This window comes from Balaenoptera musculus, chromosome 7 (assembly GCF_009873245.2).
Source record: "Balaenoptera musculus isolate JJ_BM4_2016_0621 chromosome 7, mBalMus1.pri.v3, whole genome shotgun sequence".
Taxonomy (NCBI): Eukaryota; Metazoa; Chordata; class Mammalia; order Artiodactyla; family Balaenopteridae; genus Balaenoptera; species Balaenoptera musculus.
Window position 1 is genome coordinate 77,263,094 of NC_045791.1, and position 26,923 is coordinate 77,290,016.

Below are 26,923 nucleotides of genomic sequence, written 5' to 3' on the forward strand. Positions count from 1 at the left end.
ATTAAACAGTGGAAGGTAGTTAAACTGTCTGACAGGTATCCCTCAAATAATGAAACCTATTTGGTTTTCTTTTTTATAAATTTATTTATTTATTTATTTTTGGTCGTGCTGGGTCTTCGTTGCTGCGTGCGGGCTTTCTCTAGTTGCGGTGAGCAGGGGCTACTCTTCCTTGTGGTGTGCGGGCTTCTCATTGCGGTGGCTTCTCTTGTTGCGGAGCGTGGGCTCTAGGTGCGGGGGCTTCAGTAGTTGTGGCACGCGGGCTCAGTTGTTGTGGCTCGCGGGCTCTAGAGCGCAGGCTCAGTAGTTGTGGCGCACGGGCTTAGTTGCTCCGCGGCATGTGGGATCTTCCCGGGCCAGGGCTCGAACCCATGTCCCCTGCATTGGCAGGCAGATTCTTAACCACTGCACCACCAGGAAGTCCCTATTTGGTTTTCTTTTTACAAAATCAGTATTAATACCACTTTACAGAGGAAAAAAAGAGACCAATCATTTTTTTCAGGGTCCATAATCAATGCCCATGATACTTCCTAAAAAGCATTTCTTCAGAATAAAAATTATACTAATAATCACTGAATGGCCTAATTACTGAAGATGCAAATAATAAAGGCTTAAAATGTTCAAGAGGCCCACAGCAAAAGGGTGAAAAGTGTTAAAAGCACCATACTTTATATTCTAAAATATATTCTAAAATTGCCTGTCCAATACAGGAGCCACAAGTGGTGACAGAGCACTTGAATGTTGACTAGTCCTGCGTTGAGATGTGGCGTGTGACATACACACTCAATTTCAACAATTTAATACCAAAAAATAAAAAAATAATTATATTTAACACAAAAAAAATTTTTATGAACTGCATGTAGAGATAATATTTTAGATACATTGAGTTAAACAAAATGTATTATTAAAATTAATTTCACCTGTTTCTTTACCATTTCTTTAAAAGAAGCTACAAGAAAATTTAAAATTATACACGCGGCTCTTATTACATTTCGATCAGACAAAGCTGCTCTAAGCAATCTGCCAAATACCAACATATACAACGGTTTTTCTGACCCAGGATAAATACACCACAAACTGATAAGCAGGACAATTGTGCAATTGTCTTGATGCCCCTCACTTATCTTTCCTCTGTGTTCCAGATCTTAGGAGACTTGAGTACAGATGTATTCTTGGTTAAACTCCAATATCTAACGTGATATCTTCTCCGCATCACTGAGCAAATTGTAGGCTATTGTTTAATTCCTAATTATATTAATCCAACTTCTTTATTAAAGAAAAGCTTTTTTTCCCCTTCCCTTCATTTTAGAGAACAATTACAGTGTTCAGGAAATGACAAGACATTGGCATGAATGTGATCCGAGGAACAAGTACTCTTTAATGGGCTAGATCTAACCTAACAGAGAAAGATGAAAGAAGGTCCAGAGGCAGGGGGTCTAGATGACAGGGTTCTACCGCCTTCTGCGAAAGCTGGACACAAAACAACACTCTCATTTGCACAGGGCCTCCTAAGTCATCGTGTACTCTGACATACATACTTACCTTTGTTTCCTCCCCACGTTTACCCTGTGGGAGGGTTATTATTACTCTCATCTGATAAATGAGAAAGCTGAAACTACAGGAAAATAAGTAAGATGTCCAAAGAAACCAAGAGAGGAAAGAATAGAGCAGCTCCGATCAACCAACTTTAAAACCCAAGCACGCAGCTTTCTTGGGGGTCGAAAACAACACTCCAAAACCCATGTCCACAGAAATCTAAAGGCGTGGGCTTTTAGTAAAGGACCGTTCACCACACTTGCTGTGTCCAGTGAGTGACCTGCGTCGCTTGTAAGTGAATTTACCTTTCAATGGCCTATCACCTGTCAGGCACTGTGCTGGGCGCAGAGGAGGAACCAAACACAGATCCTGCCCTTCAGTCACTCACAGACAAAGAAAGGCTCAAATAATGGGTCCTTCTCTAGTGTGGTGCGCACGGGCTCCAGTCTCCTCCCCAGCCCCTTCGCCTCCTGGGTCCACCTTCATTCCTGGACCTGCCCCCTGAATGACAGGAGCCAGTCTGAGATGACAGGAGGCCAGCCTTTCTCCTCCCCTCTTTCAAAGGGCTCCTAAAACCATCTGTTTCCAAAAGGAAGGCAGCCACAGGGCCCACTCCCTTCCCTTGGGCCGGCAGTAGATCTGGTTCTATTACCTGAGAAGGTCCCTGGGCTAAATGAAGATTACAAAGACTTTAGGGCAGAGTCTCTCATATGTATCTGTTCTTTGTATAAAACTGAACCTGGAGTAAAACATCACGCTCAGCAACCACCACAATCAATAAATCATAGAACCCCAGAAACACTGAAACAAATTCTACCCCGGAAAGCAAGTGAATAATACAGCGTTTTCCAGAGGACTGGCAGGGAAGGGAGTGAGGGGTGGCAACTATCTTTTCTTATTGCAAATTTACTAGAAAAACAAAACCACCACTTCCTTGCTCTATAACCTCATATCCTCTCCCTCTCTGTCTCTCTTTCTCTCACACACGCACAAGCACACACTCACATTCACACACACACCCTGCGTCACAGACAAGAATGGAAAGAACTCGCCAATATTAACCTCTAGATGCTTCCTCCCACCCTAAAACAATAAAGGCAAGTTTGAGCGCCAAGAATTGCTCCCGGAAATAGAAAGAAAGGATAGGGGGTTCCTCACCTCCTTCTTGGGGTCCCAGGCAAAATTTCAAAATGGATCAAGTGTGTCTTCCCTACTCTCTTCTTTTCTGCTCCTGCCCTTCACTCCCAGGGACTAACCTCCTGAGCTCTGGTGCCCCCAGGCTCCACATTCCACTCCAGCCTCCCATTCCCCCAGGGGCTGAAATTCCAAAGAGATTAATAGATAAAGAGATGCTACACTTCGCTGTTTTAATGGCTTGGTAGTCCCTTAATTTCCTCAGATATATTTTCATTGTAAAAGAAGTACATTGTATCCCACATTAACTTCTAATGGAAAGAATTTCAGGTACTGTCATAAAGAAAAACATGCTTTCACCAGTCTTGGGGGGAGAGCAAAAGCATCTGGGGGCAAAGGAGCCACCCACAGGTGGCCCAGAGGACCTCCAAGCTCCCCTAAACTGCTCCACTTTCCAAAGTTCCTTTCTGTCTTTTGCTTGTGAACTACAGATTCTCAGAAGGATTCATTCATTTGTTTTTGTTGTTGGTTTTGTTTTTAACTCTTCCCGAAGAGGAAGCAGGAGCTGAGACAGAGGTGGGACAGCTGAAAGTCCTGGGTCTTTAACAGGTGGAGGACCAGTCAATCCTACAATTATGGAGAAGGCAAAATGCGCTTAATAATTACTCTAAGTGCAAATGAAGCCACATATGCAGAAATTCGATCTCCCGTTCATCCATGACCCAGTTGCTTAGACCTCAGAATTAGGCCTCCGAGTAAAGTTTTAACAATATAGCTCCTTGATGCCACTTCCTCTATGGGGAGGTGAGGAGAGGTAAGACTACCAAGAAATATTTTATTTTCAGAAATCTCTCTAGTAAAACCAGACACTACTTTGCAGCCCCTGGGGCAGATCTTAACTTTGGTAGATAAGAACAAAAAATAGGCCAGGGGTAGGGATAGCCTAGTAAACTCTGGTCCTCTCACTTATCACCTCAAAGGCTCAAATTGGGTTTAAAGTGGTAGGGAAGGGAGATGGGTTCTGGTCTTCCAGACCTCTGATTCCAGGCCTGTCCCCAAACTGAGAGGCCACAATTCAACCTGAAGTCAGATCTGAAGGCTGAAGGATAAACTCCAGGTCTCTCAATACTCTTCAGTTATAGAAATGCAGTGGCAGGATCAAGTTGGCCTGGCAATCTGCAAAACAGGATTTTACAGGCACACAGGAGGCACAGTGTGGCTACTTATCTAAACAAAAATGCCTGAGCTACACCTGGGAACACAGCCACAGCAAGCCTGACCCAAGGAACTAAATTCCCAGCTGTCAGGAATGTCCAGTTAGAGTGAACGAGAGGCCAGTCTTTTCCTTCTCCAACATGAACTGGACTTAGATTAAGTCTTCACCCTCCCACTCTCCCTTCCACTCCCAGGCTGACCTGCAGCAGGCCCAAAAGAAATATTTGTTTATTTTAACAAAATGCTAATTCCACCTAGACATTAGTAACCACCATTAATAGGCAGTGTCGGTTCTGGAAGTCCCATGACTCCCTAGCCACCTAACTTGTCCACATCACTTTGGCCCGACTACACAGCATTCAGCATTGGTAGACAAGGAAAGCTTTCTAGGAAAGGATCCGCACAAGTGGATTCAGGAGCTCACTCCATGTTCTCCGGGGGAAGCGCACCAGACCACAGGGCCCTGCACGACCACCGTCCACAGAAATTGTTGGTTTATCACCACGAAGGCATCACAGTCAACTGGCGTAGGACTCTGTTGGGTAGCAGCGCTGTGCTCTGTGACTGTGCACATCCTGGAGCCCTGGGCATCTTAGCTGCAGTCCTACCCATGTCCTGCACTGAAGGACTGCGGCATCTCTTCTAAGTGTAGTAACTACAGAGAGACAAAATGTTTACTGATCCCAGAATCAAAAAAAGAAAATTTAAGAAAAGGAAAGAAGTAGAATATGCAAGTTTGTGTATCAAGAAGAGTTCAAACATATGGCATACTGTGTAAGTATTCCCAAGTTCAAAACTAAATTCTTGAGGTTCTTTTCTCACTGGGTTAGAAATGCATATATTAGTAAGCCTTGAGACTCAATGGCATGCTGAAATGACTATACCATAATTCATCAACATTAGGATTTCCTTCCTCCGTTAAGTAGAATTTTATTCTGGAGGTTTCTGGGAGGATAGTTTTTTAAATAGTATTGAACTAGAGATGTGCTTGCCACTCCCTTCATTCTTATTATCCTCTCTGGAAAAGCTATTTGCAACTCAGAGCCCCAGGAGTCAAAAAAGGAGTTAATAAAAATTATCTTTGTACTAACATTTGCTTCGTCATCTCAGGTTTTGAGCTCTGCCTTAAATGTTATTTTATCTAATTTAATAATTAAAATAAAAACCCTTGATTAATTTCTCCAGTGTACTGGAAAGGAAAGCTTAACTGTACTGAGGTTCTCTAGCAAGGAATTAATAAAGGAATCAAGCACTCGGCTCTCAATAAGACAAGACTACCCAGATTTCTAGTGGGAATATTTCAGAGCACAAGCATGTTTTCTTTGGGGAGTTTAACTCACCAAAATTATTAAAAATTGAGATCAAACACTGGTGCAAAGCCCCAAAGGAAATCATACTAGAGTGGAGAGATTTTTATCAAATAAAACCCTGAAAAGGTAAAGTTTTTATAGTGAAAAATAAAGACTTTCTCCCTTACAAGAGGAAATCCTACTGTCTATGTTTAGGGTTCAAACAGCAAAACATATATGGATGTTTAATAGATGTATAAAGATCGTCACTGTGAAATGAACGCAGATGTCACAAGGCCGAGCTTAAACAGACAGGCAGCCATTACCATCCTTTCCCAACCACTAAAAGCCACTCTCATTCTTACACCCAACAAATGCCTCCACTGAGATGTAATAGCAACCAGGTCCTTGAAACGGCTAACACTGGGAGAAGAAAAAGAAAAGAACAGGAGGAGAGAGCAAGAAAGTCAAAATCATGCTGTGTATTCTGCAGTTCCCTAAGGGGACACTGGGCCCTCTGGATGGCAATACATAGGATATTATTATTGTGACTGAGATGAAGTTAATAAAACCCAGCGTACAGACTGGGGAAACTCGGGTCCCCACTGATGGAATACTTCCCACACAAGATATTTTAAGCTTATATGTACCTGTACAATTTATAGCAATTACTTAAACAAGAAAAACAGAACAGAGAAAACTAGTATATTGTTTTTTTTCACGTTATGATTCTAAGACATCCCCTTTATAATTTATATCATTTCCAAAAGACACTATTAAGTTTGATATTAAAAAACCAAAGAGACCATTTCAGCCACTGCACGTAAATCCATTGAAACGCTTATTCTCATTCTTAATGTTATCTAAAGGATACCACCCAACCAAAGGAGGAATGTTATTCCATTTTTAACTCTTTGAAAAGTGTCACAAAAAACCTTTTTTTTTTTTCTCCTGGAAAAAAAAAAGTCATAAATCTTTATCCTAAAGAAAATGTTAAGTTTCTACCTTCCTTAAAGCACAGAAACCCTGGAAGAGCACTGTACTATTTTAAATTGGGGGTAATCCCAGATATGGAATATCTCAACCTCAGAAAGATTTCATTCTCCCTAGATTCCCTGGATTCACAAGCTCTTTAACTCTAGAATAATTTCTGAGCCATAAAATGAAGCATATTAGTATAGTTTCTCCCCATCCCCTGAGAGGCCACAATTTCAAAATAGTTCTCATCTCACAAGCTCAACACAAGATAGAAAGACAAGGCAAAGGCTCTTTTTCAAAATTTGCATTAAAGGAGAAAGGGGTTCTTTTGGAGGCTAACTCAGAGGTGTAGGTTTAGGCTTGTGGCTGAACTCCTTCAACCTCCTGCCATACTGACAGCAACGCTGTTATCTTAGCACCATCACTGCCCAGGTCCAGGTAAAGATGATAAAAGAAACTATACCGAACAGCTTCGGTGAATATAGGTTCATTTCTTTATTTTGCTAATAGAAGTAGGATCGACAAACAGATATGTTTTCAGAGAGCAAGCCTGTGTTTATTATATACAGGAGAGGCTGGCTGTGAGAAAGACGACTTCACTGACTCACATCAAAGGAAGAAAAGAGCTGCGTCTCAGAAGCCTTCCTTGGTTAAAAAGAACTGTCTCCCTCAAACCTGCTTTCAAGCTATACATCAATCTTCAATATAATTATGTTTGACAGAATATAACCTCTCGGCAGTTAACTTGTTTACAATAAATGCTTAGTTTGGGTACATGGACTGTATTTCAGTCTTATAAATATCAAACGCAAACCTACAACACTCCCATTATGGAGCTGAGAATTATCTAGCTATAAATCTTTTTATTGGGGGACTGAGGGAATTGCTTTGCAGCTTGTTTTCCACTAACCACTTGGAACAGTGTGAAAAGAGGTACATTTATACTCTGACCCTGTGCTAATTGGAATTCTATACATTTCCATGGGAGAGTGTGCAGTATCAATTCTGAATATGAAGGTCAGCCCCCAGACAGTTTTGCCATGGCAGCAAAAATATACACATGCAGCAAAATGGTTCTTACTGAAGTCATGGCATTTTCCTCCAGTTCTTTTTCTCCTCCAAGTCTCTCGGGAACTAATGGCCATTTGTGATGGCATTGGCAGGCTTTCAATAGCAAGCTCTAGTTTGGGGGGCAGTGGGGTTTGGTTATAAGTTACCTGTAAAAACGTGCTAAAGGCTCAAGCTTACTATATGAATGGACCTGTAAATAGAGTGAGTTGTGCTGAATATTACCTGGAGATCCATTTGAGAAGGAAGAAAAAATCAGAATCACCTGGTTTACCCTTGTAAAATGTCTTTACTTGGGTCTTAAACGTGTAATAACTTCCCTTTTCACTAACGATTTGCTCCTCTTATAATACTGCTCCTCAATAATGAAGGGTGTTTGGTCATCTAATACCACATCTGCCAAACCTACATACAGGACAAAATCTTGTCTAAATGGAGCCTGGTAAGCTGAAAGCCGGCAAAGCTTCAGGAGAAGCCTGGCTTAGCCTCACTCTCCTCCATGAGCGATTTCCAGGCATGCATTCTTCCTAGCGTTCTGAACACTTTCTGGTTTGCAGATCATGACAACTGATCATCACAGGGTTTCCTCAATTGTTTCTTAATTTCACAATTACCTTGTAACCAGATTCCTATAATAACTCAACTTTAACATAGTATTAATATCATATATTTAAAAGATCATTTTAAGAATCCTAGTTTAAGTATATTTTCCAAAATAACAAATACTGGGAAATTTAGTCCCTTTATTACTTAATACTGAGATCCCAACTTCTTTCCTTCTAGTCAATGCTATAATTTCAGGTGACATAAAGAATTTTTTACATCTCTCAGCTTCTAATAAATAAGACAGGTAACTGATTTGTAAGTTTCAAGGGTCCTCAAATATAACTTTATTAAGAAAAATTTGCCACATGACTTTAGTATGAGAGAGGGGAAAATATTTTCATTGCATTAGCAGCCTCACAGATCTTTTTTGTTAATATCAAAAGCACTAGTTTGCAATATGAACTAATGGAAAATTGTTAAATTCACCTAAAATAATCACTTCTTTTTTTGATTTAAATAAGCCCTTTTAAAACCTTGACTATTTAACTGCTATTTACTTAGGGGAGGGGAGACATGGAGAAGGTGACTGTATGAAAAAAAAAAAAAAGGGGGGCTTTTTCTGATTGTACAACAAAAATTCCCTCCAAGGCAAAAAGGCATTATGCCAAGTTCCACCCAGAATTAATGTTTAGGTTTAAATTATAAAGCCCAGAAAAAAAACGGAACCACTAATAGACCCTTAAAGCTCGTGGCATTCGTCGATGATGTTAGGTTATGTAAATGTTAAAACTGAAAAACCTTTTGCTGACAAAAAGTATTTTAATGAAGGCACTATTAACTAGACTCTCTAAACTGAATTTTAAAAAAAAAAAAAAGAAGCTTTTTGAGCTGTATGACATAAATTCCAGTCTGAAAGGGATTATGCTTGGGACAATTCTGGGATCATGAGACCTCCACCAGGAAGGGTTTACTGCCTATCTTATTCCTTTCATTTTGCTCTCAGGAAGGTTTTTAAATATTGAACCCAAGAAAACTCTTAGCTACAGACCAAAGAAACAGTCTCCTCTAACTCTGTCAACTAAGTCCAACCTTGGGCTCCAGCTGCTTTGATGGCCAACACCATTTGCGGTTTTAGTATCCGCACAACGAGCAGGGGTTAACTCCACTGTCTGGGCTAACTCCACTTTCATCACCCAAGTTTCCAGGCACACGCAATTCTATGAATAGAGTAAGAAATACAGCCTAGGGTGAAAGACCGCTAGCCACTGATTTCAGCGGCTGCCAGCCAGCTCGCTCCAGGTTGCTGAAAGCTCTACTCTGGGTAACGAGGGCTGGAGGCTCAGCAGTGTGAAGGATTATCGATTCATTGGTTCCAATGATTGCAGATGGAGGCCAGAGCCTGTGCATCTCAGGTGACAGTCTATGTCACCTACATGAATGGCAGGTGATGTGTCCATGTGGAAACTCGGGGTCCCCAACAACCCCACGTGAACCGAGAAGAAATAAGGGTGCTCATTATTCACCTTCAACTTTCTCCCTCCCCTTCAGCCAGGGGAGGAAGAACAGCAGATCCAGGGACCACACCTAACCCTTACTTTGCAGGACTTTGTAACAAGAGGAACATTCATTACTTTTTACTTCCATTTACATAGGTGAAAAAGAGAAAGAGAGAGAGAGAGAGAGAAGGTAGTTACACCTCAGGTAGAATATAAGAAACTGATTTCCCGTCGTAAACTGTATACGAAGACAAATCAGTGAGCACTTCTCATGTCTCCTGAGCAACTACCTCCCGGGGGCTCCTCTCTGAACTTCCCAGGAAGAAGCAAGAACCAAATGGTCTCTCCCCAAAACAGATTTTAGCTAATAAATACAGCAAAGTAAGTGAAAAGTACTTGAGTTATTCTGCATCTTCTTCAAGACTAAAAATTTGTACGTTGTGTGACGGGTCCCCCTCATTTTTCTTAATGATGTTTTTATTATTCTTTCACTCAATTAAAGCAGAAATGGATATTGCATCTTCTGACTGTATAATTGTTATTGTAATCTGTTTTCGATCACTGCTTGGGAAATGGGTCCGAAACAACATAAACTCTCCACTGCCTCAGAAGGCATGTCATTTTCTTTTACTACGACACTTAAAGAGACATTTATCATGCCGCTCTGTTAGCATCTTTGGGTTATGACTAAAGAAAGCTCTTGTTCTGTTAACCAAAAAGAAATAATAATAATGTTTTGAAAACATTGCTATTTGAAGAGTTTTGATATGAATGCGTTTTCCTTACAAGCTATCAATTTTTGCTTTTCTTATATGTATATATAAATAATTGGAACAAATGCAAGAAAAACATGCAATTTTAATACGGGGAATAATCAGGAAATTTGAAAATCAATCTTAGTCAGTTATAAAAGAATGGATACACTTGCTTTCTAGCCAAATTTTTTTTAAAAAGTAAAAAATATTTTTAAAAGATATAAAAAGATATCTGTGCTTAACATTATGAAATTAAAATTGTTTCTATGAAAAGTGAAAATCACCTCTGTCAGATCTTAGTGCTTTGGAAAACATTTTCTCTAACTAGAGTCTCTATTAATTTTGTTCATATCTGTGCAAGTCTTCAACAAAACAAAGAAAGTCACTGAGCTGCTGTGCACATTTCAATAACTGTGCAACCATCAGTAGGCACCAAACATTTACTCTGGTGTGAAATGTACCCCTTTTCATATACAGTAGCTTGAAGGGTTTCCCCTTAACTTTTTAATCTTTTTTGTTACGTTATGCTATAGTTTAACAGCCCACTGTGCTAAGGTAGAACTCCATTCCAATGATAAGGCAACTAGTTAAGGGCAGAACCTAATCTGCCTCACCCACTAGCCAACAGTAATAATACTGGGAGCAATTTAAATTGAAATATACATCCCCCAGAGAGTTTTACTACCCTAATGTGTCATAAACACAAATAATATTCTTACTACAATATAAGACTGCCATAATTTGTTCATAACTTTATTGCAAGGTTCAAATTCTTGAAATTTCTATTAAGGATTTTTCTTCATTTTAAGCATTTGTCAAACTAGTAACTATAATATTCACTAGTTTATTTAAAAAATTTTTAAAGGTATACACATCAATTAAAAATGGAAAAAATACACACCATAAACCCAATTGCCATAATTGTATATCTATGGCACATTTACTCCATTTTAGGTCATTTTTACCTGGTTAATAAAAAATCTGGAATAAGTAAAACTTTGCAAATGAGAAGCCAAAGACAAGTTGTAGAAGACAATTTCTGATGCAGCCTTTCACTGCCTCGTAATTATACTGATTTTACCCATAATTTTTAAATCACTTGCTATTAAACAGCAAAACAATTCTGTTAATTGAAAGCAAAAAAAATTATATGTATAGATGGAGTTCGATGATTTTGAAAACTCCACCATAGAGCATTTTTACATAAACACTATACAGCATGAAGTCCTTGTGGGGCTTGTTTCATGTAAAAGAAGAAAATAAATGTTTGGTTGCTCACTGACTTCAGAAAATAAAGAAAATCACACACTATAGAGGCCACATCTGCACTTTTTTGGAAATCTGTAAGTCCTCAACTGGCTTTTGTTTCAACTCATACCTCAATTCCACTCAGGGCGGTCTACTTTGACTTTGAAATATCTATCGTATTACCCGTAAGTAGTAGGATGATGAATCCTTTGTATATAAAAATCAGTTTTTAACACATAGACATTTCCAAACCTCTGTTGCACCTTAAAATAAAAGGAATTCACGGCTCTCCACATTGACACCCTAAATTAAGGATGGAGAGCAGTGATAATTGGAAGTGAGAAAGGCCCAATACAAAGTCAGCAGAAGGAAATCACTCATTTTTAAATCGCTATAAAGAAAACAAAAGGCAAACTGTCTTCTTCATTTTTTGAGCTAAGCATAAATGTCTCCTACTTGAAACCATTTTCAGTTCTTTTCTTTCTCTCTCTCCCTCTCCCTGTCCCTTCCTTCCTTCCTTCCCTGCTTCCTTCCTTCCTTTCTTTCTTTCTTTCTTTTTTTCCAAAAAGTAATGAGTTAAAATGTATGAGTTAGATCCAACATTTCACTGCTGTTCTTATTCTTGGGGAGTTCGGGGGGAAGGGGGAACTTGCTGCCAAAGCTTCAGAAAAGAGAGTTTAGGCTGCTAATTTTCCGTTCACAAAATCTAAATTCCCCTTATGCATCTCACACAACTCATGAAATAATATGAAACAGTATTATATCACTGCAAATTGAGACATTTTTATCAAAATAAAGAGTGATGATGCCAACATTTCATTTGTCATTTCCCACTTGTCACTTTCCACTGACAAACTGTTACACATACAACTTTTGTCAAATGCTCCATCCTTAAATATGTTCCAAAATGCCATTGTATCTCAGCATTCATGTAAGGAAGATAGTAAAGCTATGTTACCACACGTTAGTTACATAGGTTAAAAAAAAAAGCCTACTTATTAGGTAAAAGAGTATAAATAACTTTATTTACATGCTATGTAAGATAAAGTATGGCTTCTTGAAATGAAATAAACTATGTACATATTTTTTGCACCTAATGTGAGATTACTAGTTACAAAAAACTTTTTAGTGATGAGAAATTGTCATTTTGCTCTATACTGGAAACATAAAGTTTTCTACCTTATTTTCAGTCAAAAAAAAAAAAAGAAACCTAAACACTCTAAAAAGACCAAAGAAAATAATACAATTTGAACTCATCTAACTCTGTCAATTTGTCTTTTTTATATATCATATAAACTGTCTCCACATTGAATCTTAAAAAAAAAAAAAAAAGAGTTTTAAATTATCAAAGTAGCACCACCAAATTTGACTGCTTACCAGATACGCCTTGTCAGATATACCAAAAAATTACCATGTCTTGCCTGGAATAAGACTGATTTCCATATTCTTAAAATAACTCAAAATTAATATTCTTAGATATCTAATAAATTATGATTAGTCTGTTTCCCTCCCTACAGAGATAGATAGGCAAAATATATACACACATTCACACAAGGAGAAAAGAATTAACACAGGATATCTAATATGTACAGACTGATACTCTTAGTCACAACCCCCTGAAAAAAGAGGATACTGCTTATTGTCTGCAGTGGTTAAAAAACAGATGCCTTAAGGGACATCTATGTAGTTCTAACACACACACACACACACACACACACACATTTCACTGCAGATGATCTTGAATATATAATGGTCAGTGGGGTTTCTACTGATGGAATATAAGGCTTCCAAAATTACTCAAAACATCAAATTATGCTCAAGACTTTGAGGGGCGGATACCCTATGTTCTGTTTAATGTGTATGTTCCATTGCATATATTTTTTTAACCAAGTATATCTTTATTTTAATAACAGGCCAAGGACTGAAAACACTTTAGAGAGGGCTATTTTTCTACCTCAGCAAAACTACAGAGGACATGCTAGATTGTTGGATGACCCCAAAGCCTAAGTTCATTCTATTTAAAAGATCTTAAACCCTTAAAAAAAAAAAAAAAAAGTGGAGTACAAGACCGAAATACAACCTTTTCACTTTTAAAGTAATAACATGAGTCTTCCCTACAAGCATAATGGTATACATCCTAGGTTAAAATGAATTTAATGAGTTTTCTCCATTTTGCCTATGTTGACAATACGTTTCAAATTTCTAAATATTTTATACATTTCAATAGGTCAATATCTACACTCTTTCATATCTGCCCTCCTTTCAAAAAGTAAAACATCTCTCTACAACTGCTCATATGGTGACTACACCTGACCTGAACTGCATTTCTTTTACTCTTATCTAAAAGGAAATGTTCCACATGCAGACAATTAAACTAACTGTTGTTGTAGACAGTGTTCAGCTCTAAATGAGGCCCTGCGCAACAATCATGATCACATTTGCTTCCCTATTTGAGTACATCAGTGTGTATTGCATAATGATTTTTTTCCCCTTGCAACAAGACAGTTATGTTCTTGAAAAGGCTGCCTGGTAGCAAGAAGAATAGGTTTACTTCGGGTCAAAGAGTTACAAGATAACTTCAATAGACAATTCTTCAACAAAATTAAAGTTATTTTAAAAACTAATTTTTCCCACAAAAGCTAATTTTTTTCAAAAAAATCAAGATATTCTCAGTGTTTAAACATTTTTCCTTGAACTCTAGAAGATCTAACACAAAAAAAGTCATCAAAATTCATAGGAAAATGAAAAATATCAAAAAGATTTCTGATGTTTAATGCCTCCTATCAGCAAATACACCATCTGGTATACTCAAGCGCTGTTCATTCAGTTTAAATAAAGCTGTCTGAAAAGTTCTTCTTTAAGCCAAACATTAAAAAATGAAAATGCTTGTGTTAACAATGAATGAAGCACAGTAATTTATTGCTATTAAAGCACAACTGGCCAGCGCCTTTCAGCAGTCCAGGAGGAAAGCAGAATGCCTTGCTTCCTCTGGAAACTTGATTGGCATCACTTTCATTTTATGCTGTAGGTTGTGTGGCTGAAGCATTACATACAGCAGAACATTTTAGGTACTTATGCTAATGGTGGTAAAAGGATCATCTGATTCTTATATTCATCATCCTTAATAATCTTTTCTTTTTCTAAATCTTCAAATAGATCTGTAAGTTTTAATCAACAATTTCACAAATATAAATTTCCCCACCATTAATCATCCTTTTTCAAAATCCTTATGGAGTGAATTACTAGCTGAGAGAGGACGCCAATTCTAGTAAGTGAATGTTACCCAGCAGGGATATAAAGCTGTCAACACCATGGTGCTCTTGCTTGCTCTAAACTCTCTCCCAGCCTTCATATGTTTTTTAAAGAGATATTAGCCTTTTTTTTTTCCAGGACCTTCTATAAAAGCTGACTGTCATACACATCTGAGCACTTATATTTTATTACATACATGCTTTAAAACGCACTGCTTAGATAAGAGCAAATATAGCCTACAAAGTGTTAGAAATACAAAACAAAACTGATCTACTTTCTAATAGTCTTCTAAAGCTAACCACATTGTAAACAACACACTCTTAAGCCCCCTATTAAAACAGAACCCTGAAGACTGTGACAGTGTTTCTACCACCTCATCCAGTCAAATCCAGACACTAAAATTATGTCTCTCTCTTTTTTTTTTAGTTCTCATCAAAAACATAGCAAACTCTCTCTCCCTAAAAAAGGTAGATAACAGCAACAGAATTTATTAGGGCAACCAATGCATTCAGAAGCATTTATTCACCTATTTATCAGAAGCGTAAGATAAACTGACATTTTATTGAGCAACCAATTAACTTAATGATTTCCCCTATTTTTATGGGGAGAGCATTTAAAAAGAGAATCACTAAAGATTGACAAATACATCCTCCCAAATTTTGAGCTCTATTTTTAAAATATATATTATTATAGCCATCTTTACAACATTGACAAGACTGCAATATATCTGAAAATGGTAATAAATGATGCAGAGCTACAAATATTTTTGTAGTTGTCTATACTTATTATATTGCTTCATAAAGAAAATTTAAACAAAAGGAGGTAGGGTGATAGAAATATAATCTATTTTATATTTACTCTGTTCTAAAAAAAAAAAAACTTATTTCAATTATAAAAGAACTGCTAATTAGAAATATATTTTAAACATTTTTAAAATTTAGAATGTGCATTTTTAAAAAGGCTTTCCTTTTCTCCAGTCTATATACATGATTAAAAGTCATAATGAAATAAAATTATTAACATCTCAATGTACATTTGGAAACTATATAAACTTAAACCCACAAAATAATCATTAACATTCATAAGAAAACTCTGTACTATTGAAATTTTATGTTCTAAGTTGATATATTTGAAAGCTTTCTAAATTAAAATCTTTCCAAACAATCTATTAAGATCTATCGAGTAAAATCTTTCTTTTAAAAAAAATCTTTAAAAATCCACCATAAGTAAACTATTGTAACCACTTTACTGTTAAGTATCATAAATGGTACTTACTGAGACAAAATAATGTCATCTTTATTTTCAGTTTGGGAAGCAGCTAAGACCTTTGATATTACTAAATTAAGTTAAAGCTCAGAAAAAAGTGACTATACCAGCTTGTCGAAACAAATTTATTATTCCTCACCAAGACTTAATAATATTTGTCTATATCAAATTTATGGTAAGTGGCCAAATGTGAATTACAGTCTCAGAAAATATGAAAAGTAACCACTATTTTACACTGAGGGTATCCCTGGGTCAACAAAATCAGGCAGTTTCCTTCAGTAAGATATACGGGGGAAAAAAACTTTTTGTAGGGAAGCACAATTGGTAACCATTACATTCTAAAATGTTTAGAGACTTCTTTCAATTTAGTGAGCTTAGAAAGAAACCAAAATTTCAGTCCAGGTTTTTCTCTTTAATGCATAAGGCCACTTTGAGAACACATCCTCTCCAAGGACTTCCAAAAGTTTTTCAATCCAACATTACCAGCACTTATCACACCACCTCACATTGGGTCCCACCATATTCACCATATATTTTTCTTTCTTATATGCATATACTAAAAAATGATCCGAAAAGTCCGAAGTTATTGCTTCACTCTCAAGACAACACATTAATAAACACTATTTCTAAAAAGTGAGTCACAAAACTACCAAGTTTTCTTTTGCTTCATTAAAGTATATCTTCAAGTCCCTAAAATGAAAGATACATAAGCCACAATCTATGGTCAAATAATTTTGTTAAAGCGTTTAAAACTGAGAGAATGAGTGCTTCTCAAGGGAGATGATTAATATAAGGAACTAAGGCAAACCATCTTGGATGTCTACCATGAAGAAATAGTAATAGCAAAATAAGTAAAAATAAAAACCTGTTCTTTTATAAATTGTCTGTTGTCTGTTTATAAAATGTCTTTAAAAGGGACTGGATATTTCGAATTAAGGCTTTACTTGGAAATACAAACTATGGCTCTTTACAACATGGGAATTTATCACTAACTTTTGCCAGGGTTTTGTTTCATTTCAGGCTGGCTAATATAAGAATTATATTAAACAGGCTACTACTGAAAATATTAGGGGGGGGAAAAAAAAACCTTTAGAAGCAAAAAAAAAAAAAGATTAAACTAGTAATTTATGTCAAACAAAAAAACTGCATGCCATGTAGAACTGTGCATTTACATTTAAAAAACAACTAAGGAGATGTCAAATAAACCTCAAAATATTTTAATAATGTTTAAATTTCTTGCATATCTTTATTTTATAAAATTACTTTCCCTAACCACTTTAAAAGAAAGTGGTTGTTTAAGTAGCAAAAACTACGAAAGATTTTAAGTAATATTAAATTCTTGGAAAGAAAAACAGCACGTAGTCAATAAGACTACTATGCTATTTTTACCTGTTGTGCTATAATTCATAACAAAGTTACAAATGCATATGACTTTAAACTTTATTTTAAAAAAACGGTAGCATTAAAGTCTCTAAGGGCCTGACAGATTCGTAGTGATTCTTTATTTCCCACTTGAAATGTGGCTGGAAATATTCCCAGTTGTTAATCATTTGTCTCGAAGCACTGTCCTAACTACAAAGTAACACCAACACTTGCTCCTGTACTAACCTGAGCATTAAACATTAGTCCATAAAAGCAAAGGCACCTAAACTTCATCCCTACAGCAGATACTCTGAGGCAAGGCAAAAGAGTTAAATCACTAAAAAGCTCTCTAGGAAAATCTAGAAACAGTTAGCTGGCTGTGACATAAACCTGCCAACACCTCAGCACACAGTGGCAAAGTGCCCAAAAAATGCCACCCTCCGGGTAAACCACTTTCTTGTTTTAACTCGAGATGAAGCTACCAGTTGCAGAGGAGAGGCGACGGGGGCATTATTTGGCAACCTGGAATTCACTTCCTGTAATCCTACACCGCGACATCGCCTAATCAACCTGAACCCTGACACCCGGGCCTTTATCACCCGGCCGCGGGCTGCGCGCGCCTCCCTGCTCCGGGCTGTTACCTCCCACGGCCTTGGCCACGGCGCCGTTGGGCCTCCCGCGGGCTCCCATGGGGCTGCCGTTCTGCTCCAGCCGGGCCACCTTCACCGGGGGAGGACCCTTGACGTCGGGGCTGCCGCTCCGCCGGTCGGGGCTGTCCCGCAGACACGGGCTCTCGCTCCGCCGCTCCATGCTGCTCCGACTCGGAGACAAAGTTCCCACCGGCAGGTCGCAATAAAATGCACAGGGACCTAGGGAGGGGGCGGGGGGGGAAAGGGGGAGGGAAAAAAAAGAGGGAAAACCGCTCACACACGTGATAGACGTTTAGGCCAGTGGCAGAGCGCTGCACCAAAGCCACACAAACTTCCTCCCACGCTGCCCGAGGGGCCCGAACAGGGAAGCCGGTCCCAACCTTACACTGGGCGGCCCAAAGGAAACCCAGAACTTGGGGTGCCGCGACTCTGCCCAGTCGCTGCTCCCAGAAGTTAGCTCTGGGTCACGAAGTCCGCCCAGGGCGCCCAGAAGTAATCCATTCAATGGGACAGGGTTGACATAAACCGTTCTCCGGTGCGCCGACCTTGCTGTCGGGGGGTCAGGGTTGCGGAAGAAGTGAACTTCCTAAGAAGACATCTCACTCACTCAAGGAGTGGGTGCGGGTGTACGTAAGTCCATATGAAAACAAATTAACCACAAGAAGAATGCGCTCTGAATCGCGGGGCAGTAGGCAAAGGCCTGCCAAAAAGACCCTTGAATCCCCGCTTTTTACCTTTACCGAGCACGTCCTGGGACACACACACACACTGCACAAAATCAACCCTGATTCCACATTAATAAGCATCCCAGAACACTTGGCGGTATTCATCAGAATAACCTCAAGCTGGGTCTACAATCGTTATTATTTTGGAATGTTCTAATCTTCATCCGATCCTGAGTGATTTTTTTAAATGCTCTTCCACATAAATTACAAAAGCAAAAGCATTTAAATTATTAGGTGCGGGAGCAGCCTTCATCAACCCCAATTTTTAAATCTCTCCAAAAAGTTTTCTCCTGGGTCGCCTGGCTGGCAGCGCGCTCCTCACGGAACCCGCAGATCTCGGCACCCCCGGATTTTTGGGGGGCGGCGGAGGAGGAGGAAACACCTGATGAAACGGCACTCACATTGTCACTGACATCCCCAAGAAGCAGGAGGAACCCGGCACAACAAAGTGCGCTGGGAATCCTCGCGGGCGCTCTGGCCGTGGGAGAAGCCGCGTCGCCACGGCTCAAGGAGACAAGGTGGGGGTGGCAGAGGAGAAGTGAGAAGAGATGCGAGTGATGCAGAGACGGAGCGCCAGGGCTGAGGGCGAAGGTTCCGCCCGGACTCCCTCGCTGCGCTGTCTAACAAACAGAGCGAGAGCTGCGGGGAGGGAACTTAGCAGGACCCGGGGCTTCCCCGAACTCCCGAGCTTGGCGCGGGCGCCTTCGCCCTGAGTACTTACTGCTCACAGTCTGTCTGTAACTTGGCTGGCTGGGGCTCTGTCCATGGAGCAAAAGTAGAGAATCCAGGGTGGAAAGTTTCTGGTGATTTGCCTTGCAGTGTTCTCCTAGTCTTCCTTTCTCTTTACTCCTTTCCCTTTCCTCTTTCCCAGGTCCAAACGTTTAGGGTCCTGGGTCAGGGTGTCTTCTTAGTGCGGCGATGGTTGTTATGATGATGATGATGGGGGGTGGGGGGAGTAGAGGGAGGAGGAGAAGAGGGAAAGGAGGGCTCCTCCAAAGGAACACCCGAGCGAGCGCGGGAGGAGGCGACGGAGGAGGGGAGAAGAGAGAAGGAGGCTGAAAAAGCCTTTTCACACCTTCGGGAAGGAGACCCGTTCTGGCGAGAAAGGGCTGAAAACTGGGAGGCGGCGGAGGCGGGTCGGGGCTGCCGCTTCGCAGGGCTGCTAGCTCGCGAGGAGGCGCGGCCGGAGCCGTAGGGCCGGTGCCACCGAGAAGCGAGAAGGCGCAGGGACCTGGGACCGCACGCGGGAGGAAAAGCGGCGGCCGCCCAAGCTGTCACCTCCAGCCTCTCCCCTCTCGGCCGCCGCCGCCAGCAGCCGAAGCCGGACTCACTGACAAGCCGCAGAGAGAGACACAGTGAGAGGGAGATGATTATTAGTTGCGTTGAGTCATCAGGCAAAGTGAGTCCTTTTGGGTTGTCCTCGGTTTCCGATTTCTCCCCCTCCCCCTTTCCGTCCCCAGATCTAGCGCCTTCAAAATAATAATTTGGGGTGGGGGTAGGGGAAGTCTCTGGGTTATTTCGGGATGGGGGTTGGGGGGGAAAGATCTAAACCCGAGCCAGACTGGTCCACCGCATTGAAGGAGGAGAGTGGGGGGGCGGGGAGGAGGGCCGGGGAGGTTGCGGGGGGAGGGGGCCCCGCCTGGCAGGAAATTAAACATCAATCAATCAATCGCTGTGAGGCCGGCGACCGAACAGCGGCGGAGCTGCAGAGGAGGCAGAGGGACTGGAGAGGGGCGGGTGGGAAGCAGGGAGGAGGGAGAAGAAGGAAGGAGAGAGTCGGCGGTGGGAGAGCGGTGTGGCGAGGACCGCGCGCGCGCGGCGCGGCGGGGGACCTATGGCAGGGAACCGAGTGCCGCGCGAGGCGGTGGCCGCGGCTGGTGGGTGGGTGCGCCCGGGTGCAGGCGGGAGCTGGGGCCCGGGGTCTCGTCCTCCTCCTCCTCCTCGCGGCGGGTCCAGGGCGCGGCCGCCTCGCCCAGCCCTGAGGCGCACTAGTCCCGGCTCGGAGGCGGCGGCAAGGCAGGCGCTGGTTGCCTCGTCTCCCGGCGGAGGCACAGACCCACGCGCAGGAGGCAATCACGGCTGCCTCGGCTCCGGGTTCTGCTAACTACGCGGAGTACTTTCGACTTTGGAGATAGGAGGGCTATCACCTCCCCCACCCACCGCCTCCGCCCACCACGCACCGCCTCCGCCCCTCCGAACAACTTTTCCCGGTGCCTGCGAGCTCCCCCTCCGTGCGGAGCCAGCCGTCCGGGCCCGCCGCGCCGCCGCACGCGCTAGGAAGGCCGACTCTCCCTCAGAGCTGGCACTGCCGTGGGTCCAGAACAATAGCCCGGGTGTCCCGAATGGCAGGAGCACCAGCACTGCCCGCCGGGCGGCGGGTGGCACAGGGAAGGGGGCTGCAGGAGGGTCGCAGGGCGGGGAGCATCCCTGGATGACGTCCCTGGAGCGCTCGCAGCGCCGGCGACATCTCGAGCGGCGCAGCCCGGGCCGCCTGCAGGCCGTGACGCGGTGGCAGCGAGGGCGGCGGGGCTCCCTGTCCGCTGGCTGCTGGGCTGGGACTCCTGGGATCCCAAGCCGCTCGGGCCCTAGGCTGAGAGCGCGGTCAGAGCTGTGCGGTGGGGACCCGGCCTCCCCATCCCGGGGGAGGCCGTGCGGGGGCGTCCCCAGCAGGTCCCGCGAAGGCGTAACTGAGCCACAAACTTTTGCCGACTCCCGCGGCCGCAGTCGCCCGTAGCCCGGCTCCAGCCGCGGTGCTCATTTAAGGTGGCCCGGGCGCTAGCCGAGCAGGCCGGGCTCTGGCCGCGCTTTTGTCCCTAAGATCCCTCTTGGACGCGGAACCTCCTTAAAGAAAGCACGTGGGCAGGAGCCGCGGCCCCCGCGAGACCCCGGGGGCGCCGGCTGACACTCGCGGTCCCGACCTGAAGCGGGAAAATGTGGACGCGTCCCCTCTCGTCTTGAGGCCAATGAAGCCCCCTGAGCTGGCGGTATCTCTAGTCGCTCCCGCACACCTTGGTTCTCCCTCCTAACCCCTAGGACCCCGAGGACTCCCCACCATCTCGTCGCCTGAGCCGCCGGTCTCCCTTAAGAAGCGCTGACTCTACGGCGGCGCCAGAGGGCCAAACTAAATTCGATCTCGGGAAACGCGCTCGGGGGGCAATTATGGAAATCTCGGGTCGGGTGCACCCGCCGCGGGAAGCCGCGTCAGCCCAGTGTACCCGGGGCCAGGCCGCCGTCCACTCGCCGCACCCAACCGGCGCGCGGCGTGCACCTGGCCTCCCCTCAAAAGCAGGAAACTGGGAGGCGGGGGAGACTCTGGAAGAGAAAGGGTCCCAGAAGTGAAACCTGCCCCCGGCCTAAGTCTCAGAGCCCAGAATCCGAAGGACCCCGCACCCAGTCGCCGCCCACCAAGTTCCAAAGGAGCGCGAGGCGACCCGAGAGGCGGTGGGAGCCGAGCGGAGAAAGGAAGCGAGATGGATAGCAAAGCTTCGGGGAGCCAGCCTGGGGGTTTTAGGCTGCGTTTGCTTTTCCCTGTGCCCTCCACAACCTCATCCCCCTCCCACCTCCCCAAAAGAACGAGTTAGAGAAAACGCACAATTCGGAGTCTGTGAGAACAAAGTGGCTCTAGCAAACCAACTTCGTGGTGGTAGCTAAAAGGTTTGGGGCTGCAAAGAAACAAACTGTAAGTTCGATTGACAAACTTTTTTTAAAAATCTGTAATATCAAGTCGGAATGGGAAGAGGGTGTTGCAAAAGCCAACTACTACCACTGTCAAAAGTTTAAGCCCGTTTTCAAAATGGGGAAAAGGCGCATTTCTTATTAATACCTTAACAACGATAATAATGCTGTTTCTTTCCTTACCTTGGTGTTGAACTGCGGAATCCTCCTCCGGATCAATGTCCAGGAACTTAGAAGAATTGGTGATATTAGGACTTCAGTACTTCTGGAAAAAAATGCAAATGGTTTAGCCAGGATCTTTCCTGTCTGATTCGTCACTATTATTATATCTGATGATGCGAATGGTTGGAGCGATTCAATCTTAAGTCATTAATGAGCTATTTTATAAACACCACTGTCTGAAGATCTTCATTTACATTTTGCGAAGGATCACTTCGCTAACCTCACAGGCTTATGTCAACAGCATGATTATGGGGACTTCAGTTACACTCTTATAAACAACACAGCCGTATAGTTAATCGGTTAATATTTTATAAAGTGTAAATATTTTATTATGTTTTGAAAGGAACTATTGATTCTAAATTATTAAACCCCTGAGACGGGCGATTTAAATAAAATTTACAGTTAAGTACAATTAAATGTACATTGTGGCTAGTTTGTTTTCAGATTCTGCACTCTTTTTAATTCATTGATTTTTCTCTTAATTGGAGTTTACTCTTGATCATTTTTGGTAATGAACAAATCTATCATTTGGGGCAAAAGAACTCAAAAAATTTTAATTGCATTTAACGTAGAAGAAAATGTCAAATACCAGAAATGTATTTTGAATGTTTGGAGATATGTGTTTAGAAATTTTACAAATTTCTTTCGATTTAAAAAGGAAGAATTTTAGGGATTTTTGTGATATATGCCCGGTATGGGGTTTTTTTTTTCCCCTTGAGTTTTGTCCCTAATGAAGGCCTTTTCTGTTTCAAATTACATAAGCTTTTTACTGCACAATTTTTGTATTGACCTTATTTCAACTGAAGTAAGTGATTATTTCCAGCATGTTTAATTTCGACAATACGAAATTTTAAATAACATTTTTACCTTTTGCTAGGATATTCTACTTTTTAAAACAGTAAATAAATTATGATGATTCAAAAGTTTTGCTTGGTTTTGTTTTATATTCCTCAAGTGGCTTATTTCCAAACAGTTTTAAAACAAAATCACACTCAAGAAAAAAATTGGTTTTAATTACTTTTTAAAAAAATAATTTGATCCCAAACGCATTTTTGCGCATTACATGATAGTTTGCTCTGGTGCTCAAAGCATAAAGTTCACTTTGGGGGACATTTTTATACCTCAGATTGCTTCTCACTGACGTTTTTGTCGGGAATCTACTCAGACTTTTCCCCCCTTCCTCCCCCACTCCCAATTTTTTTCATATGTCATTTAGTCAAAGGTCGTCTGTCTTTCATAATCACACCGAGATTTGTTATTTTAAAAAATCAACGGGTCTTTATACGCTGGGCTTAAGTATATATGCTTTTTCTTATTTCCATGTTCTCCCTTTTTCTCTCTATCTCTCGTCAGGCCTTTCTTCTCCTTTATTTTATGGCCTGCACTTTTAATGACAACATTTCTTGATTTCTGTCTCTCGACACCGAGGTTTGTGCTGTGCTAGCTGTCGACTCTGGCCAACCTTCCTTCCCTGATGCCCGCGCGGGACGGCCTAGGCCCTACTGCCCCGGCGCAGGGTGCCGGGTGCTGGGCGTGGGATCCTGGCTCTCTGCTGGGCCGCCGTGGCCTGTGCCCAGCATTTATCACCAGGCTCCCAGGATTTCAGGTCTGGTCACCCAAGAGGCCCTCCCGGCCGTGCGCTGCATCTTAGAGAACACCGGAAAGTTGTGCCGCGTTTTCCCTCCACTGCCGCAAGCACAGGAGGAAAATTCTATGGGAATGGCCAGCGTCAACAACCTTTGACGGCTCCTAGGAACCCACGCGGGCCTGCCTCTCCCCCACCCCACCCCCCCGCCCGGGGCTTGCTCTGCTGGGGGCGAGAGGAGGCGGGAGGGAATCGTTCCTTTCACTTGAAGCCCACACCAGCTCTGAAGCCCATTTCCGCCACTGACTGTCCGAGGAGAGCTGGGTGACCAACATTTTCGCAGGCCGCATAACTGCGCGGGTCTTGGATTGGAAATTGGATGCGCCGAGGGGACAAGGGCCCGGCGCCAGAATGCCCCGTGGGGAACGCGCCTAGAAGGACCGATCGACCAGGGTGGGCTCCTGCCCTTTCCCAGGCTGCCCCGGGGCGTCTGGGGACTGGCCGGAGCGCAGGGGCGGGGGACACTTACTTCGTTACCCGCACGTCTTCCTCGTTGGCATCAGAGCCGGACAAATCCCAGCCCGCGCCAGTCAAAGATAAATTCCTCCTGGCTCCCCCAGCGGCTCCAGGGGCCTGGGCGGGGGCGGAGCGGTGAGGAGACCGTCGGGCCGCCTAAGGCAGGGGCAGTGGAGGTCGTGCTCCCATCCTCAAATGAACGAGCCCCTGCAGCCCGGACAGCGAGATGCGTCCCAGGGAGACGGCTGATGGGGGAAAGGTGGTGAGCAACTAGTCCGCGTTAGACGGTGAGCGGAACACCCAAGATGCCAGAAGGTCGGGGGTCAGGGGAACAGACAGTGCAGAGGCCCAGAGCTCGGGAGGGAACGCGCGAAGGTCGGCCCCCGGAGCTGCCTCGGGCGAAGACGGAGAGCTTTCGGCACCAGGGTCCCACATGTAGGGGATGGGAGAGGGCGTCGGGGCTGGGCACTGACTGCCCGGAGCAAGGAAAGTCAGTGGACAGGTTTCGAAGCCAAGGGGAGTCGCTGGGTGTGCTTTCGCCGTGGCCGCGGGCCGGGAGGCCCGGGAGGGCGGAGGGCCTGCGGGCACCGAGCACTACTCCAGCGACACAGGACAACGCCCCCGGGGCTCCCGGATCCCTTCATTCTTTTTCAGACCCAAGAGCTTAAGAGCTGGATCTCCTGCTGCAGCCGCGCAGCGAGAGAACGATGGCCCTGCTAATCTAGTTGGGGTTTTGTTGTTGTTGTTGTTGTTGTTTTAAATAGAAATCGACTTTCAACCACGGGGTAACAAGGCAAAGGGGAAAAGAAAACGAAAAGCCAAAGAAGCCGCCGCTACCTCCCCGCCCCCACCCCGGGGCGGCCGGGATGGGAGCCCAGAGTCGCGTTCCGGACCCGCTGCTTTTTCTGTCGGGAAACACTGAGCCAAGAAGAAGATGGTCGGTCCCATCTCCAAATCCCGGGCCCAAGGTGGCGGCGAAGAAACCCACGGCCTCGACTCTTCGTCGCGGCCCCGTCACCCTCAAGCCCGGGTCAAGACCCGTGTCCCAGACCTGAGCTGAGGCGTCCTCTCCCGACAGCGCCACCGCGTGGGCTGCAGCCCCAACCTGCGGCGCCGGTTCAGTCCGCTGCGTCCCGGAGCCGGCCTTACACGTCGCCGCAAGTCCTGGGGTTCAGAATGCGGCGGGGCAGGGACAGGTCCCCGGCCCCGGGCACAACCGGACCACCCAACACAAAAACGCGCCCGGCAGACACAACATCTGCGCCCTCAGTTTGCCCCAACCCCTTGTAATGAAAAGCACACCTGGAAATTCCAGGCCGCGGCGCCCCACCCGAACCCCAAACTCCAGGCAGGCCGGCCCGCGTCGTGAAATCCGCGCCCACCCCCAGCTGGGGCGAGCGAGCCCAGGAAGCCGAATCCGAGGCAGCCCAAGACGGAGCGGCTCCAGGAGCGTTTCGCGGCTCTGGGCCCACGCCGGTCTCGAACCGCGCCAGAGAGACCGAGAGCGCTTGCTGCGGGACCCAAGGTCCCAGGCACTTACTGGGACCGAGGACCAAGCGGGTGTCGGTCTATCCGGCGGCCCAAAGCCGTCCGGAGTGGCGTGGAACCTGGAGGGCTTTCTGGGCTGGCGACTCGCCAGTTCTCTCGGTCTCACGAACCCCAAAGCCCCACCCTCTCAGTCCGGCAAGGCTTGACCCTTGGGCTAAGGCCCAGGCAGCGTTAGTGTCCTGGAGCTCGGTTCACAGTGTCCTGGGGCTCGGTTCTTCCCCACCCCGCGATGCCTTGCCTCCGAGCCCAGAGGCTAAGCCCCGCCGAACCGGGCATCACCTGGCGCTGCCCGGCCGCTGCGTCAGGACTCCAGAGCCACCACGTCGGGCTTAGAGGACTTTAGTGGGTAGGCTGGGGCTTATCTTAAACAAATTCAATTGTTCCCCGTGCGCGCCCTAGCGCGCACACACACGCACATACGTTTTGAGACTGTCAGCTATGGAAAAGGACAACGACGCAAAGGTGGAAATTCACCTGGTGCCCACTCTGTTACAAAGCTCCCAGCCCCACACAAAAGAGGAGCGAGCCCTGGACGCCCAAGCGGCCGCTCGGCTGGCGGCCAGAAGCTGCACTCTCGCAGGGCGCCCGGCCAGCCGCGCCAGTTCGCGCGCTCCAGCCCCGGCCGGTGCCCAGCGGCGCCCTAGGGAAGCTGCGCCGGCCTGCTGAGTTCCGGCGCTGGGCGTCCGCCTGGCCTGCTCATCCACGCCTTATCACCTGTCTCTGAATTCTAATTTCTGAAATCTAATCCCCGTAGGCCACGCAGAGCTGTCTCCAAGCGGGCCAGGCCCGGCACCCCTGCCAAGTGGCTCACCTCTGCTTACGGCGCCTGCCTTTACCCCCGGTGCCAAGGACCGAGCGAG

General features: G+C 44.4%; 1 protein-coding gene across 4 annotated transcripts in view; it reads right to left on the reverse strand.

The window, feature by feature from the left end:
• Nucleotides 1-24,746, reverse strand: part of SATB2 (SATB homeobox 2) — a 190,286-nt gene extending 165,540 nt beyond the window's left edge. Inside the window, exons 1-3 of one of the 4 annotated variants that reach the window (XM_036858940.1) lie at nucleotides 24,529-24,746; nucleotides 19,239-22,457; nucleotides 17,784-18,011 (exon numbers count right to left, since the gene is read on the reverse strand). In XM_036858940.1, the coding sequence (XP_036714835.1) occupies nucleotides 17,784-17,952 (169 nt within the window). In that variant the 5' untranslated portion in view covers nucleotides 17,953-18,011; nucleotides 19,239-22,457; nucleotides 24,529-24,746. Of the gene's footprint in view, nucleotides 1-17,783; nucleotides 18,012-18,918; nucleotides 19,138-19,238; nucleotides 23,269-24,528 lie in introns of those variants that run through there. The other 3 variants (XM_036858942.1, XM_036858941.1, XM_036858943.1) reach the window with 3 other exon arrangements.
• Nucleotides 24,747-26,923: the final 2,177 nt, after the last annotated feature.